Below are 17,804 nucleotides of genomic sequence, written 5' to 3'. Positions count from 1 at the left end.
GAGCTATTTGCCTGCCAAGATAACAGCATATTTACATTACCAAATATCCAGCCTGAGTACCTATTGGGAATAGCTGCTTTTCTTGTGCACAGGTGTCATGGAATGGAAAATCATACTCTCCACTATCTTCTCCTCATTGGAACTGATCCTTTAATCTTTAAGGGCATTGTGTTCTCTGTTATCCTTGACAGTCCCTATCCATCTGCCTCAAAGATCCATTCAGGCAGATTTTGTCAACTGCATCCCATATCACGTTAACAAACAAACAAAAAATTCCTCTCTAAACAAGACATACAGTTTTATATTGCCAGAAAGGCCAAGTATTAGCTACTTCAGGTAGATGAACTGCTGGGAAGACAGCAGGGGGAAGATGACAGACTTGGCTAAAGCTTTGTGTAACAGCTCAGTGGGCAGCATAGTTTGTATACTGGAATTTTCCTCCTAAGGTCAGCAGGATTAGATTCCTGTAGGTGATGTATTTTACTGACCATAACAAGTGTATTCAATGTAGTTTTGTTTCTGCAAAAGACAGTAAAGGGTATTTTTAGTATGGTGCATTTAGTTTAGTTAAAATCAAGTCACACCTTAACTTTTTTTTTCAAATTACTTTTTTTTCAGTAAAGAATATCTACTGAAGATTGCAAAAGATTCTATTGCTGGATTAACAAATGCCAAACTCTGCCTTCCATTGAGATCTGCTGCACATGTGTAGTGAAAGTGCTCAAGTAGGTCTCTCAATTTCCATGGAACAGCAGAACCAATAATGCAAGTTTCTGGGGAGAGAGCCACTAATGATCCCTGAATTCTTTCTCAGTGCCACACATGCAAGTAATCCTTAAAGTAATAATGATAAATTGGTACCAAGAATCAGAACGCATAACTGAGTCATGCATTTATGGGAATGTATAAAATATTCTGCTCATGCCTCATGTTGGCTGAAAGAATATTGAACACCAGTCTGTTAATATTCCAAACCTCTCCACACGTGATGTGATAACTGACAAGAATGGAAATGTAGTTGTTACACTTGGGAAGTTTCACCAGATTTCTGGATCTCTCTGAATCTGTCTAATCTATTCACCATTGCAAATCCATGCTAAGTATGTCTCAATAGCTTCTGACTGTTGACACAACATAATTTTTTTTTTCAGGTAGTATTAATGTAACATTTTTTGACTTTCATCAAGCAATTAGTGAGATTGATCTGTAAGATTTTATTGCAAATTATTATTTGAGAGTTTCTAGCTACTGCATGTAGACATAACCAGAGATTTTCTGCCTAAGGCAAGGAGAATTATTGTCAATCTAAACCTATACCAGGAGGCTGACTTCAGATTTCTACTATCTCCATTCTATTTAAACCCCTCAATCAGTGAATAAACCTTGCCTCAGGTTGCAAGCAGCACTGCTCTCTCAGTTTGGCAAAGAAGTGGCAGCATGTTGCCTGATATTACAGTATCACATGAAGCAAGCCTTCAGGTGGGGAACTGAACCTGCACCTTCATGTTAGCATTGTAATAAGAGGCCCTATCTATATTTCCGAAGTTTTCTTAAAACCTGTACAAGAGCTGAACACTGTTAGAAGAAACTGTTTTCTAATCAGAAGCTAAGTCAGGTTTTTCAATCCAATAAAGTGCAATAGACTCTCTATCTCAAATTTTCACTCTAACTGTTCTGTCATTCACAAAGTGAAGCTGATTATATAGAGCACTCCCTTTTTGTTTAGGAAAAACAGCTTGAAATTGCATTTTCTGCATCTCTTGTTCTTCAAAAATACTAAACCTTTGCAGCAGTCATTTCTAAAAAGACACATTTGGCAATTTGTCCTCAAAGTGGAACACAAAAATGGTGACTACAAAGACTCTCTATTCATAGAGGAGATAGCATTCTGAGTAACTGGTCATTATCTACTCATTTCAGTGTATAAATGCAGCATGTGCACGCTGAGACCAACTGGCTCCTTTCAGTCATAGCACGTAAGAAACAAAAATAGGCTGGAAATAAACTTTACAGACATAGGCTTTCAAACAGCCACAGGAAAAGCAGCTATGACACCTTCTCAAATCCCAAACCAAGCAATACCTCTAGTTTGTGGAATCAGGACTTTGTGGAAACTTCCCTGATACTAAAATGATTCAAAAGACTCAAACCACTGCAAATGATGAAGAAGTTTTGAGATAAACCCACTAAAAGAGAAGTGATCAGAAAGCAGCTGCAGTGTAGTACCAAGTAGTCCATCCAGACTGTGTAGTAATGAGGTGTTCACTGTGATCACAGGTATTCTGGAGGAATGCAAATTTTAAATCTAGGAAAGAATGAGTGTTTTTTAATAAAACACTCAGCTTTGCAACAGAAACTCCTCTCAGGTTGGTACAACAGATACATACAGAAAGTAAGGGAGTGGAACAGCTCTTTGCAGTCCATGTTTTTCAGTAAACAAGGGGTTACAAAAGTTTTCTGCCTTCAACATCAACCCTATCTTTTTTTGTTAACACTAGTAACTTGAAAATGGCTTTTGATAGCTTAAAGGTATTCCAGTGTATAAACAAAATACTTAATTTTTGCGGGAAGAACTAGGCTATCTAAGAGAACGTATTCCTGTACTTGGGATGTACCTTGAAAAATCTACAAGAAGAAGCAAGCAGTCTCCTCATCACCAGGAAAAGCCAGGGTTTGAAAGTGGTATCACTGAGTGTTAATACAAGAGGTATAATTTGTACTGTGTGTTTTTGTGCATAATGTGCATACTGTATGCCTATCTGCCACTCACTCCTAAATGAGTTGTTAAAGATATTCATCAAAGAATATCTAAACAGATCCTGGAAGAAAATGACAGGACAACATAAACTGTAACTTTATGGGGCACAGTATTCCTTTGTGCTACTTGTACTTTACTTGATTTGTCTCTCCACCAATTGCAACACTCATCTATGGGACATTAATAGCCTGGATGAAGTTTCACATTGGAAAAAAAAAAAAGCCAGCTGAAGCAACAACTCATGTAAATTATTGTATTTCACTTGTAAAAATCAGTAAAGAAGGACATGCATTCCTCCATAACTGCCTTCAAGTTTATAGACAGAGGAGAGAGAAGAGGAGACATTAAAAGAGGGACAATTTTTTTAAGAAATGTGAATGGAAACCTTTGAGCTGAAAAGTAGGAAAAAATTTAATGTAACAGAATTAAGGATGAAATAAAGAAAACCTCTTAAGATCTTCCACAAATTTTCAACTTACGCAAAAACTGGTCTGACAGCATTATTCATATTTCCATAGGTTGCTCGTCCTAGTAGTTCCCTGAAACAATTCTCAGCCAGCACGGAAGGATTTTCTTCTTTCACTCCTACTGTAGGAGAGGATGGGGGGCCTACTCTGCTGAAATAAGACAAAACGCATTGACTATATTACTAACTAATATTCACCTTTTCTTTACTGTACCCACCCCTGGTATTAAAACATTCATGAGTCACAGTCTTGAACTAGTCAAGAACTGCATTTCAAATATGCATCAAACCAGAATTCTGAATAACATATTTTATTTTCTTATAGCAGGACCATAGATCATCATCTGTTCACTCAGTACTGACCACTGTAGTAGTAAATATTTATATGGCAAACACAAAAGCTGCTAATATTCAGTTAACTTGTTACCTACCACATTTTGACAAAACACTATGTTATGTATTGCTAACAATGAACAAAGGCTGTGAAACCACTAAAAAAATTTAGACAGAATCTTAGTAATATTGCTCAGATTAATGATCTCATTCACCTGCCCACTACTGAGTCCATACTGTGTGGGTGAGCATTAAATGAAACTCCAATACTTCTGCACAAACAGATGGCTTGTGAGTTGAAAAAAAAAAAAATGTCTGAGTGAACTGATTAGAACATTATCACCCACACAGCTGCCTCTAAATAGACAGTGTAGAAGTTGGTCACCCTCTACCTGAGTGCCTTCCATCATTACTATGGACTGCTGAGCCCCTCCCTGTGGGCACAGGGTGAACACAGGTTTCAGAAAGGAAGCAAACAGCTCCCCCTGAGGTACCTCCATTACCTACTGAGAGTCACTGGACCTACAAGTGGCAACCTTTTTTTTCCTCTCACAAAATACATTATAGGAACTTAAGTGAGTATTCATTCATTTACATTAACATTATGCATCTTTAATTTTAGACTGCAGAAACCAGTACACTAAACCCTTAAACATAATTTCAGTTCTGCAGTGCAAGCTTGTGTGTTAAATACATGTGAAAGTGTCAACCAAGAGCATTCAGTTTACTTAAGCATCATAAAAGCTTTAGAGCATCATAGAAAGTTGCAAATTGAAATATCAGTAGTCAAATGAACATGTTAACATCATAGTTGTAATATATCTTTTGATGGAAAAAGATTTTCTAGTGTTTCAATACTATGAAATCCAAAATTTGCCATACGAAAATTCTGTTGCCTCTGGAAACATCAGTGTTTCAACAGTTACCACAACAATGCTAGCTTGTCAGATTTTAGTAACAGAAGACCCTCAGGAACTCTGATAGATAAGGAGAAATAGTTTTACAAGTGCAGCATGATTAGAATTTTAAAAGGTATGACAATTTGTATATAATCCACCATGAGTACCACAAATCACCTCTATGAACCGTTGTGCCACCCATCCTCCCTTTTTTTCCTTCCCCTGTGCTGCCTGGACTCTGATCTAGGGAGATGGGCACCCTTTTTCTGCACAGAGAAGGTACGAGAGATAGTGTAGGACTATCATTTCCATTGCTGTTTTGACACAGATTCCCTAAAATACAACAGCATTGCAAAGGTGGGTGTGTGGGGAGGGAAGACGAAAGCAGGCTGCAAAGCACTCAGAGCTTAGCCCGTCGGAAAGAATTCATGTTAAAATGAAGTAAAATAAATTATGCTTTAAGTGCTTGCATATGCAAACCTACAGAAGGTGACTTCTCAGCACCACTTGGGAGTCTTTTTTTAGATGAATCTTCATACTATAAAATGTTACTCTTTGACTGCATCAAAATGTCTAAAATTATCCTGTGTCATCTGTGGGAGTAACATTTTATTTGAACTTTAACAGCACCAACCTCAAGGTATTTCTCAGTAAGAATTCCCTGGCATTGCATATAATAGACAATGAATATTGAATACTCTCTTTAGTTTTACAGGAAAGCTTTGTACAGACTCTTTAAGTTTCTAGATTCAAATGAGTATCTCATACTCATTTTGTTTCACTGACTTGGTTTTTTACAGAAATATCAGAAAACCTCTGCGAAATCCATCTGCAACAGTTAAGAAAAAAACAGTAGTATTCCTCTGCACCTAAACCTTTTGTACTACCACAAGAGGGCTGAAAATGTGCTTTACAATGAAAAGGGCAAGGACAACTTCCTGTAGCTGCTCTACTAGCTTTTTTTGTGGGTAATCTCTATCAGAAGTAGCAACAAGGAACTGGAAGGAGGATGTGTTGAAGTACAGCAGTTTCCATAGAAACACCTAATCACAGACTTAAACTAGCTCACAGCAACTCAGCAACTTAAGCATGAGACTTCTTAAATGCTAAAAAACCAGGACTGGCCGAAGATATGACAGGACACGTAAGTAAGACTTAATCACCACTTCTGAGCAGAGTAGGTACAGGAATGTTTGACTGTGATTCACACACCCTGAGAAAGAAATAAATTCTAACTTTCCTCTAAAACAGAATTTGTATGAACATTACAGATGTATCAGAAGGATTTGAAGTCAAGTTTACATTAAATGCTAGTGTCCCTCTACCTGAAATAAGGCTGGCAGGTTTAGTTCCACAGTTATGAAGAATAGGTCATAAAGTAAGGGAATTAATAATTTCATACATTCCCTTCCTATTTTGGAGATGAACATAAATAGATATACACATAACATAATGTCTGATAGGCATGTAACTAGAATGTACACTCAGATATATAAACAAATAATGACATCCAAAAATACAATTATATTTTTAAATGTTATTTAAATAGCAAATTTTTAACTCCAAGAAGTGTCTCATCTTGTATGCACACAAAAGAATGTTGAATTAATCTGTGAATTCCATGAGCTAAAATTACATTGACTTCCAAGGTAAGTACCTACATGCACCTTAGCTTTAATCAAAAATTGTTTTTCTTCTATGAATTTAAGCTGAGGGTCTTTTCTGGAATTTCTGCTCTTTCTCAAATAATGCTTTGATTCCATCTGCCAGAACAATATGCTTCTTACTCCTACTCTTCAAGATGTCTCTATGCTCCACAAATATGAAGTCACACATAAAATAAAATGAGAAATTGTCTGTAACATAATTTAACACCAACAGGTAACAATTTACAAACACTGTTTTCAGCTTTTCTGTCATATGCACAAACATAAAAAGCCCCAACTTACCACTTGGAAAATTATTAGTCTTTTTTTTCATATTCAATGTGCATTATAGGACAAGTTTCAACAACAGGTCAGAAATTTAAGTTGCTTTTTGACAGATTTGTTTTTCTACCACTACTATTGCCTTGCTCCACAGACGATAAAAATCATTCCTGCAGTAAATATAAACTGATGTACTTTAAGTGGTTAATCCAAATCCGACTTCAGTCAGTTTTTCCATCAGTAGTTAATTTACTCCTGCTGTAAAAAGGAAAGTGTGTGCCCGAGGGTGCTGTAAAGAATACCAAAGGAAAGGGCCCACCGGCAGTTGGTAGCCCTCTAAGAGTAAGCAAAGGCAAACCAGGCTCTCCTTGTTCAAACACCAGCTTCAGAAACCTTTCTCTCTTACTCAGTTCACTCTTCAGATGTAAAATTCAAATGCATGTTTCTATACATATTGTGTGGCGCCTCAGTTATATACAGTAAATAGATAAGGCATGGACAGACAGATAACTATTGATTTTAGCTATTTGGTCTTAAAATTTGTTTTAGAGATGAGAGAGGTACTGGCAGTCAAAAATAACACAACAAAATAAAGCTGAGGATTTGAAAAATAAATGCCAAAACTCAAATGAAAAAAAGAGAAACTGACAGATCTAGAAAGCTGAGTGAAAGCATGAAAAGCTTGTTATTATAGAAAGGCTGCTGAGTTTCTTAGCAGGCAAGTTTTGAAGCAGCCAGAATTGGACATGGAATTAATATTTCGTTTGCTTGCACTGCTGAAGTTCATTTTATGTAAATTTCCCAGTGATACCAATAAACGGTTTTTACACCTACATAGTGTTTAAACAGGGACCAAAAAAAAGTCACTTTTCAATTTTAAGGTGACTGGCATCACATCAACCTTAATTGTCACAAAGATCTTTTTGAATATCTTTTTGTAAATGTGCCCAGTAATATGCCTAGGAGTCACTGAAAGCAAAAAAGGGAAGGTGATCTACATATAAATTAAACTTAATTCCTTACTCTAAGTACTGTTTCAGCCAGGACAAGCAGTTCTTACCAATGCCTAAATGAATTAAAACCTCAATTTCTAACAAATCTAAGTAGCAAAATCATTTGAGTCACCTAAAAGCATTTGCTTACTCATCTCTGCATCTGATCCACTAAAACACAGAGTTTACATTTTTTATCAAGTCAAAATATGGATATATAATTTCTAGAATAACTTTTAGGCCAACAGAATCTTGAACTAGTGAATAAACTAGTGGTTGAAAAGAATCTAAGACAAGAAACATTAAGAACCATTATGCAAACCTACACTACCAATTTCAAGGAGCCTCAGCTAGTAAAGATGAGTTGTTGCTTCCACTGAAAAGAAAAGGATATCCATCATAAAAACTCAGCCTAGAGATTGCTTAAAAAGCCACGCCAGTGACAAGGAACACAATTACCTGTCAATATCTTCTATTTTCTGCATGTTGAACAGCAGTGATGGCACTATCTTGTCCATGTGCTGAGGCTCCCATATGGTTGCTCGAAGCTCATCATTAACTGCTTTTCGAACCACTCCCTGAATGCCCCTGATTCCAGCAATTCGGATCCTGAGGAAGGAAAAGAGGAGTTACTGAAGCTGAGCAACACAGCACCTCCCAGCAGGGCTCTGGGCAGCAGTAATGAAGTACTGTGGAATTCCAGCAGGTTCTCACAATCAGCAACTGGGAAAACTGGTCAACTATTAAGATTGCCCATACTTTCTCTGAACACCTTTAAAGCCAGTAAGGAAGCTGACAAAACAAACAACTGAACAGAAGATGGCCTGTAAGGATAAAGCTTACACTCCTCAATGAAGATTCAAACTTTGTACATCACCTCTGACATAAGTCCCCCGGATAAAACCCACCAACTCTACCCCATCTACCACCCATCAGTTGAAACTTCGCACAATCTCAGCCTATTCCAGAGCTGAAGAAAAATGGGAAGCTACCACAACACAGCTGAAGCAATATCTAGCACAGCCATGTGAGCCATTAGAAGTTGTAATTAAGGATATGGATTAGTGAGAAAAGATCTTCAAAGATTTCTGAAAGATTCACAAGATGGAAAACAAAGGATAATTCTGTCTACTTAAGCCTAATGGACAAAAGGAACCACCACCTCATTCTAAAACCATTTGAATGAAATCAACTGAGAACTAATCAACAACAATGAAATAATAAAAAGAAAGAAATTACATAAGTTCAAAAAAAGACTTGGTCTAGCTTCTAGCTATTGTCATCAGTTTATTAAAGAAAAATAGCTTGCAGGAGAATCTGTGCAATGACATAAATAGCAAAATACTATTTTAGAAGTCATAATAGCAAATTATCCATTATAATAAAAGGTAGGAAGAGCATTTACTTCCTGAAAACATGTAGAAGCTAGTACAGCTATCAAATGAAATAAGTACAAGCCTCACTAAAATTTTTAATTCTTTCTCTTAAAATCCGCCCCTCATTTTTTAAATATTGATTCAGATATGGACAACACTTAACAAGCCCTTGCTCAGTCAAATTCGCTGAATTAAAATATTTCTAACATGAACTACAGAGGTAACCAAGTTCTGTTATTATTTTTGTTTGGATTTCAATTTGTAAATACCTAAATTTGTAGATACCTAAATCTTAGCTATTTCTGAATGAAGTTTTGTGCATACAAGATGAACCCAATTTCATTCTAGATCTTTTGAGATAGTTTCAATAGGATTACACACAAAGCAGGAGAGAAGAAGGATGTACAAACAAAGAGAGAAACTGCTGCTGTGAAGGACACATCCTTCAGGGGGGAGCTGCAGGAAAACAAACTGTGGCACTTACATAAGAACGGGAAAAATAGAATTCCCATTCATGGAGGCTCTTGAGTTTGACACACATGAGCATACTTCAGACATTTAAGAAATCACAGTTCTAATGAGTCATTTTCAAAGAACAGACTTAATAGATGCTTTTGCTTTCCATATAAATAGCCTCGTTAATATCTCATGTAAGTTATGAACTTGGGCATTATAAGTGGTGTCTTTCTGGAGAAAATCCACACAATCTAACATGAATTATTAAGGTAAAATTACACCTAAATATCCTAGGAGTTCTAGCTACCTAGGATTTGCAATATTTGGTGCTACTCAAAAAGTCAGACTGTCATTTTCTTCATATGGAATGAACTAGTCCAGTAAACACCTTAATAAAAGCTGTATTACAGACAGTAATGTATCAACAATTTTCAGTAATTCCTGTAGAATGACACTTACTCATTTTGTATTTCTGGATCGGGGTCACGGGAATGACACATGGCACTGAACCGGGACACAAAGAAGTCGTAGCGTCTGTGATATGAAGGCGTGTCTTCTTCAATGTTGGCAAATTTGACAAACTGGAAAAATGAAATACATTAAAAAAAGTTGTTAATACTGATTTCCTAAAATAGAATAATGAGTAATAAGCTTAATTTAAGCTTAATTTAACAAGTAACATGAAGTAACTGCATTAAGAACCCAATTTTGATAACACTTTAGAACTTCAGCGAAGAAAAATCTGAATAGGAGGGTTTTCTTTTAAAACTCTTCCCACAAGAACGTCATTTAGATAGCTATGGAAGCATGAAACTTCATGAAATGCAACATACTATGCCCTATGGAAACATCTAGCACTTGAACAGTGAGTCATCAACTGGCAGAATCATTTAGGTTGGGAAAGACACTTAGGATCATCAGGTCCAACCATTTCTCCAACACTGTCAAGTCCACCACTAAACCTCATTTTACATAACTCCAGGGATGGTGACTCAGCCACTTCCCCAGGCAGCCTGTTCCAATGGTGGTACCTCCCTCAGAGAAGAAATTTTCCCTAATATCCAATCTAAACCTCCCTTGACACAACTTGAGGCCATTTCCTCTTGTCCTATCTCTTTCAGCTTGGGAGGAGAGCCTGAGACCCACCCTGCTCCATCCTCTCTCAGGCAGCTGTAGAGAGCAGCCCAAGCAATCAAACACAACCCTGGCACTACCAGGTTACCTAGCAACATTCTGATGTACCAAAATTCAAGGGAAATTAACTTGGAGGCATTCTGTCAATTCTGTCTAGACAGAAGGGAAAAAGGAGGAGTCAGGGAATTATAATCCAGTCAACTCTAGTCTATTCACAGAAAAACACCGGGAAAAAAAAAGCCAATTTGCCAGCATCAACAAAGTCTCAAAAGGGTAAGTAACAGTCAACATGGATTTGTCAAGAACAAATCACATCAATCCATCTTATCTCTATGACAAGTAAATAACTTCTGTGAATCCAGATGAAGCAGCATCTGTCAAAACTTCAGCGATGCTGTTGACAAAAAAATACACAAAATTCTCAAAGGAAAGCTAGAAAAACACTGTCAAAAGAACAGTCCCCATAAGAGAGATGCACAAGAGTTTGGAAAAAAATAAGGAAACACTTGTAAATCATCACAATACAAAAATATGATTTGAGCTTCACTGGAGACTTAGATGAGCAGACTGGGCTCATCGGATTTGCAAAGAACACTATGCTGGCCAAAGCTGCAGGCACACTTGATGCCTGGTTTTTGAACAATTGGAAATAGGACCTGAAAAACCAAGGAAGCAATTTGGGAATGGTTATTGCAAACCAGCATTTTAGCCAGAAACAGCTGAATGAAGAAAAATAACATAGTCAATGCCAATATGATGGCATGGAAAACAGAACAATATACTATGATACATCTGCATTACTCATGGCACCTATGAAGAAACTTTTGCTATCTAATTGGGCCAAATAAGTCCTTAGATGAAGTGGTGCATCCAGCTGAAACATCACAGCCTAAAATGGTGACTAACTGATACAGTTCTCAAATTATTCAAGAGATGGACAAAGCTTTAGACAAACATCTGTAAAGGAAGAACGAAATACACCAAATTACCTAAACTACAGCTGCCTAAAAGGTATCAGTCTTAAAAGGTACAGAAGACAGCTATAAAACCAGAATAAATAGTTCTCTTTGTCCAATCGTAAAAAGCAAATCAGTAATATGTTTATATTGAAGCAAAGTCCAAGTTAGCCATTAAAAACCCTCCTTTCTAAAGTGAGCAGACTGCCTAAAGACCTATTGGATTCTCCATCACTGACACTTCTAAGAACAGACTACAGAGGGAAATAAAAAGCAAAACAAAATATTGTCAGGAAAGGTCAAACACCGTGCTGGCTCTGCCCTGAAGCAGAGTGATGTTCCATTAAGATCCTTCTGCTTTTACTCACACCATTTTTATCAATTCCTAAGCATAGGCTGAGGCATTTCCTTTGTATTTTTCATGATGTAAAACCGGCTTTCATCAGCATGTTACCCACAGACATCCAGACAAGCCCAAAGCACTTTAGCATAATCTACAGCACGCTGATTTGTGAACGGTTTGAGGTTTTCAAAGCTGTGTATTTCAGGAAAAAAAAAAAAAAAACCTACATTTTTTTCTACTCTTTTGTTTAGTCTATTTTTTTCGTTTTATCTAGAACAGTTATCCTTTTCAGCTGCACAGCCAGTTCACCCTATAAAAGCTACAGGAACAGCTGAAAATTATGTAGTTCATAAAACTACATTCTGAGCTGTTACTGAAAATGGAGCAAAATTGTATAGTACGAGTCCATTTTACAAGTCCTTCTGTCAGGAATATCCTGTATTTCAGGTAGTAAAAAAGTGACAGAAGTCATTTAGTCAAATCTAATTCTGTATGGTCCACTGCCACAGACTGAAAGTTGATCTACAAACAGCACCCATATGTTTTCTCCAACAGAGTGAGTTATAAAAATGATCATTTCCTTCCCAAGAGACCCTGGCAAATGCTTCATATGTACTATGGCTCCCTAGTTTGTTTCATGGAATTGTTACCAGCAAAACAGAAATAGATTTTTTTTTCAGACAAGAATTTCATTAGTCCTTACATATCAATAAGGCACAAAGACCAAGGATTTAATAAGCCCCCAAATAATATTATCCTAATATTTTCCAGACATTTGAGTGCTCAAGTCTACAAATGATTCACACAGAAAACCTCCATAAAAGCATGGAAAAGAATGGAAACAAAATCTGAAGAAGACAGAGCTCTGTGGGAGTAGCTGTGAGAATGAGAATAATAATTCATGTTGCTAATTCATTTTGCATTTAGTATCAGCCTTTAATATTATTATTATCTGAAGTACTAATTATTTGATTGACAGGATCTCCCAACAGGAAAGCTTAGCACACTCTAATAACTGTTTTGCTAACAGATTTATTGTACCAAGAAACTGCTTTGTAAGAACAAATGATGAATTTAGGCCAAGCAAGTGTCAGGGACTCCCTCGTTCTGAGTCCCTCTCCTGTATCAGGGGCTGCTTTGCAGCAGGGACACAAACGTGAAAGTCACATCTTTCAAAATGGCATGCACAGTAACAGATACAGAAAGGGCAAAGGTTTTTCACGTCCTCATGAATATAACTAAACAATTTCACCCACTGAACATACAGCATCTCTGAAGCACAGTCCAGGATTAGCATTCAGATGACTGAGCATTTAGGCCACAGGAAAGCTGTCTGTGGTAACAGTTTTGAGTTGTGCACCGTCATCCAGTAAAGCGTAAAACTCCATTCCATCACAGACATTTAAAGTTTTTACAGCAGACATCACTCTGTACTTTGCAGTGGTGGTGTGGTTATTGTTGTTGCAGAATGTTTTATTCCTAAGCACATATTTTAAAACAAACTTCAAATATAGCAATTATTCAACCTAAAAAAGGATAAAACTCTTATGAAAAAGTCCAAGCACTTGCCTAGGAATTATTTACAAAGCTATTAGAGATGTAAACATGTAATTCAGTCACAGTAAATGCTTTCAAGCATCCAATGGTAACTTATGGAAGTTTTACCAGTACAAGCATCTTCTATATTTTATAATACAGAAGGTACAGAACGGAATTTACATTGGTAGTACCTTGTTTCCATTCATTTTGAAACCAGTAAAATTCAATCAGTATAAAAACATATAAATCTGTCACAAAGTAATTATTTATTCAGAAGATGTTTGTTCCAGACTGAGTAGAGAAATTTGGATCATATTACCAGGGAGGGAGAGATTGTGCAAGCCCTGTAAGTAAATCCTACAAGTTCTAAAGGACAAAAATTCTTCTATGCATTTATGCTGTTTTATCACTGTTATATAGCAAGTAAATTAGGAGAAAAATCATAACTTTTAATGGTCTGTGGATGTCTTTAAAGAAGGTCAGTTTTTTTGAAGAATAATCACCACGCATCATATTTGATTTTGAGTTATGTTACTTAGAGTATCTCCCTGTGAGAAGACTAGGTTTGACCTGAAAATTATTTTTTTTCATATCTGAGCTGTGTCTTCTGCAGCCTGCAATTTTCTCTTGTTTCAAACACAGAAAGACAGTGGCAGTTACCACCTTTCACAGGCTAAGGTACTGTATTTCATTATTATGAAACTGTCACATAGGAAGTCATGATCTCCTATAAATTTAAGACTCTTACAAGCCACACAGCACAGCCTTAATGAGAAGTGTGAATGTTACATATGCACGACAACAAATAAATGCCAGAAGGACAAGCACTTCAACTTTCCTGAAGAGAAAAGCTTCAAACACTGGATACATTCATTTCACACTCGATACATTAACTTTACAAAGACAGCATGAAAATGATCACAAGGTTCTCAGCAATGGAAAATAGTGGTTTAGTTTATTTATTAATACCTGGGGTCCCCTGACACTTTCAGTTTTATTGGAATAGGATGGAAAATTTCACATTCTATTTTAGTTTGTGCCCCTTGGATAAAAATTCTCATGACCACCACACGTACAGTTGTGTAACAAAATCAGCAATGGAATGTTGGCTTACAGGGTCACAGTAGTGTTGCCATGGAACTGCAAAACCAGAGAGCACAAGTACGAGTGGGGGAAGCAATACTTAAATTTGAGTGACCCTAAAGGACTTAAATTCTAGCAGATGTAGACACACAATTTCTAAGATAATTTAATAACCCACAAAATGAGAAAGAGTGCTGTGTGTTAATCTGTCTCCCTGAGATTTAAGTCCTATTAAAAAGACAGAGGAGGCATCCTAGAAAAGGAATTGTTCCATTGTGTATTAAATCATTACCAGCACATAATTCTGTGTTGGTACATGGAATGAAAGAAGCATCTTGCAATAAGGGTAAGTTTTCATTGCCTACTTCCAGATTAGCAAGCTGCAGACAAGGCAAACAAGTAAGTACCCTGCTGGGAATATGAATTCTGATGTAGCTTAATTTCAAAGTGTTGACATTTTATACTATTTTTACATACATACGCACTTAATTCTGCCCAAGCCAACTGCTTTTGAAAGCTAACACTAACAAATACAAAATTCTTGTCTCAGGCACTGGTTGATCACTTTTCCACTTGGGAGTCTATCTTCCTTTAAATTACAAATGATGACAACCAGCAATAACAGCCACCTTCTCAAGCACCGGAAGCTCAACACTGTCACTGATGGGATGATTACTTCACAGCTCCTACAAAGGAGATGCCCTTATAAAAGGAGGCACCCTAACAACTAAAGAAGCATTTGTGGTACATAATTAAAATGTGGTGATACTGGGTTTCACATATTATCTGCTATTTTTCACATGAAACCCCAATATCTTACTGACAAAATACAAAGAATTCACCCCACCTGCATTCCAAATTAGATTAAAATGTTTTGTATTTAAATGAGTCTTGTGAATATGGATTAATATGAAAGTTTTACTGAATTATGTATCCAACTGTTCTTGACCAGCTGCCCTCTAAAGAAATTTTCTGAACCCTCTTTAAAAACTTTAGAAATAGACAAACTGGATATAGATTAATAGATATAAATTGGATATCTTATTCCAAAAATTTTTGACCACAAGGTGAAAGATTTTAAAGCTTGTCACTTCTATCCTAGTAATAAACACTACAGACCTAAGCAATACATTTAATTCTTTGTACATGAGCAATGGAGATGCTTTACATGATAGTTACTGAAATTCTGCAAGAAAATTAGAGAGAGAAATACAGTATTGTCACAAATTTCTAAGGAAAAGCTTATTGCAATCAGCCCTCAAATCCTGAACACATAAGCCAAGGAGATATCACTTTTTCCCACCACATTTTTTCAGTTTCCTGACTAGCATATGCTATCCTAGCACATGGCCTATAAAAACATCTTCCATGCTAGAATAAGCTATTTTGAACCTCACAGACATTAGCAATATGAAATTTGGTCTTTATGGAAAAAATCCCAACACCTATTCATTATATCCACTATTGAATTTTACCGTTTTTAAGTATTTGCCTTATACAAATAGATTTACAATTATGTTATTAAAACAAAAAACAAACAACTGCTGTAGGAAATAAGTGAACATAATTTATAAATGCAATATATAAATGCAAACAATTAATTATAAGCAACCTGAAGATCAGAGTTAAAATGCATAAATAAAACCCAAACAATTATTTGTCTAAAATAGTCATCTACAGGTTTGCTTTTCAAAAATAAATTGACTTCCTATTATAAATTAAATTAAATTCAAATTCCAAAATTAATTTAAGATGACAAACATCTAAGTAAAAGCTTTGGGTTTTTTTTCTAAAATATAGGGCACCAAGTAAAGTAAGTTCCGCATCCAAAACCAAATACCTGGAAGTCAGCAAAACACAGTCAGAAGGCAGTGGGAGCTTCCAAATCTTTCCAAGCCTTTAAACTACTCAAAGATGTTCTGTACAGAGATTTTCTTAATTTGAAACCCTTTTAACCAATCACAAGTGTCCCAGCAGCAGAAGCAAAATCTTTGTGGCTGAAAAAACCCTACAGCTCAAGTAAAGAGGTTTGAATCTTACTTCAAAGACATCACTGCCTTTCTATATCAATGAAGCTTTGGGTAGAAAATAATCAAAATCTACTTAGAGCCACAATCATACTCCACATATTTTAAATGTAAGCAGACTATAAATTTGTTGGTGCCTTAAACTGAGTTTCCTAAAAATACTATGTAAAATTTTTCAAAATTGCCTGACTTTTCACCCCTTTAAAAACATTTACTTCATATCCAACCCATTCTTCCCTTCTGGACAATACTAGTTTGCACTCCAAAGTGGTCCATCAGCTAAAGCACATGAAGCATTATTCAGTCACCAGACCATCTCCTCTTGCTAGTTGGTTTTTGTTTGTTTGTTTGTTTCTGGAGGACAGAAAAAAGACTGAATAGGGCAGTAAACTTTCTTTGTTAATCTAACAAAATCTGTTTAAGGACACAGTAAGGTAGTGCCCTTGGTAACAAACAAGCTGTTACCCTTACACCTTCTGAGTCAATACAAATAGACTTGTATCCTTTGTCTTCATTAACTCTAGAAGGCACCTAGGGAAATTAGCAGAGTTAGGCTAAAATAAGGTTTTGGAATGCTGTTGAAGAGCCATAAAAGTTCTCTCTCCTCACAGAGTTTCTCCTCTCATTTAGGGAAACCTTTTTTGTATGAGTTTTATAAAAGACAAACACAAATTATCTCATAATTCAAGAAGTCCATTAATCTCCTTTACTCACAAAAGACTTAGGAACCAACAGGAATATCAAACAAGTAAGGAGTCCTGCTCAGTAACATGCATTTTGAAGTTATGCATGCCTTGTACATCAGAGTGGAGGTTGGCACTCACCGATGATTTTAAACAACTGGAAAGTGACGCACATCTTGCCATCTGGCAGCTAGGCAATTAGTTCCAAATTTATTTCTCTAAAAGGATTTGCCCAGGCATTATTATACAAACAAATCAAAAGAAGCAGAGCAGCTTGGCTCAATGATATTTAAATAAATAAGTAAAATTTTATATGTATAATGAGATATAGATCTCATTATCCTCAGTAAAGCTGGCCTGCTAGTGGGGAAACAAGGGACACCTCCACCCTACATTATAGCAAAACTCTCTTTATTTTACCAGGACAAGAAATCCTGCTCTGGGGTAACACCAGTTTACTATGCCCTCCTGTCTTGCTGAGCTGCAACTCCATTCAATTTCAGCAGATGGGAACCAAACCCAAAAGCCCAACAGCTTTACTGATTCCACAAAGAAATCCCCCACTTTAGCAATGGCAATAATTTACATGAAAAGCAAAGTACTCTATACTCATGTAAAAGCAATAACTCTAAGTGAAAACAGTCCACATCACAATCCTGGAATTTATGAGATTTCAATTTTACCAGCTGGAAAATACAGTCATTAAGCTATACCCTTGATTGAACCCGTTACTCTAATTGGAAAACTAGATCTCTAAATCTTCATTTTGACACTTTTAGTTATGCCCTTCAAGCCTGGATCTGAATCCTGAAATATTTAAGCTGATAAGAC

The 17,804-nt window shown here is 36.4% G+C and overlaps 1 protein-coding gene across 11 annotated transcripts in view; it reads right to left on the bottom strand.

Annotated features, from left to right (window-relative positions):
- The window catches only part of EFR3A (EFR3 homolog A), a 76,216-nt gene that overhangs the window by 31,481 nt on the left and 26,931 nt on the right, over nt 1-17,804 (bottom strand). For 10 of the 11 annotated variants that reach the window (XM_038126738.1, XM_038126734.1, XM_038126737.1 and 7 more), the window contains 3 exons: nt 9,668-9,789; nt 7,836-7,985; nt 3,238-3,375 (listed from right to left, as the gene is read on the bottom strand). In XM_038126738.1, coding sequence (XP_037982666.1) covers nt 3,238-3,375; nt 7,836-7,985; nt 9,668-9,789 — 410 coding nt within the window. The remainder of the gene's footprint in view (nt 1-3,237; nt 3,376-7,835; nt 7,986-9,667; nt 9,790-17,804) is intronic. The other variant, XM_038126733.1, reaches the window with a different exon arrangement.

The sequence above is a fragment of the Motacilla alba genome, chromosome 2 (genome assembly GCF_015832195.1).
Source record: "Motacilla alba alba isolate MOTALB_02 chromosome 2, Motacilla_alba_V1.0_pri, whole genome shotgun sequence".
NCBI classification, from domain to species: domain Eukaryota; kingdom Metazoa; phylum Chordata; class Aves; order Passeriformes; family Motacillidae; genus Motacilla; species Motacilla alba.
This window is presented reverse-complemented; position numbering and strand designations above follow the sequence as displayed.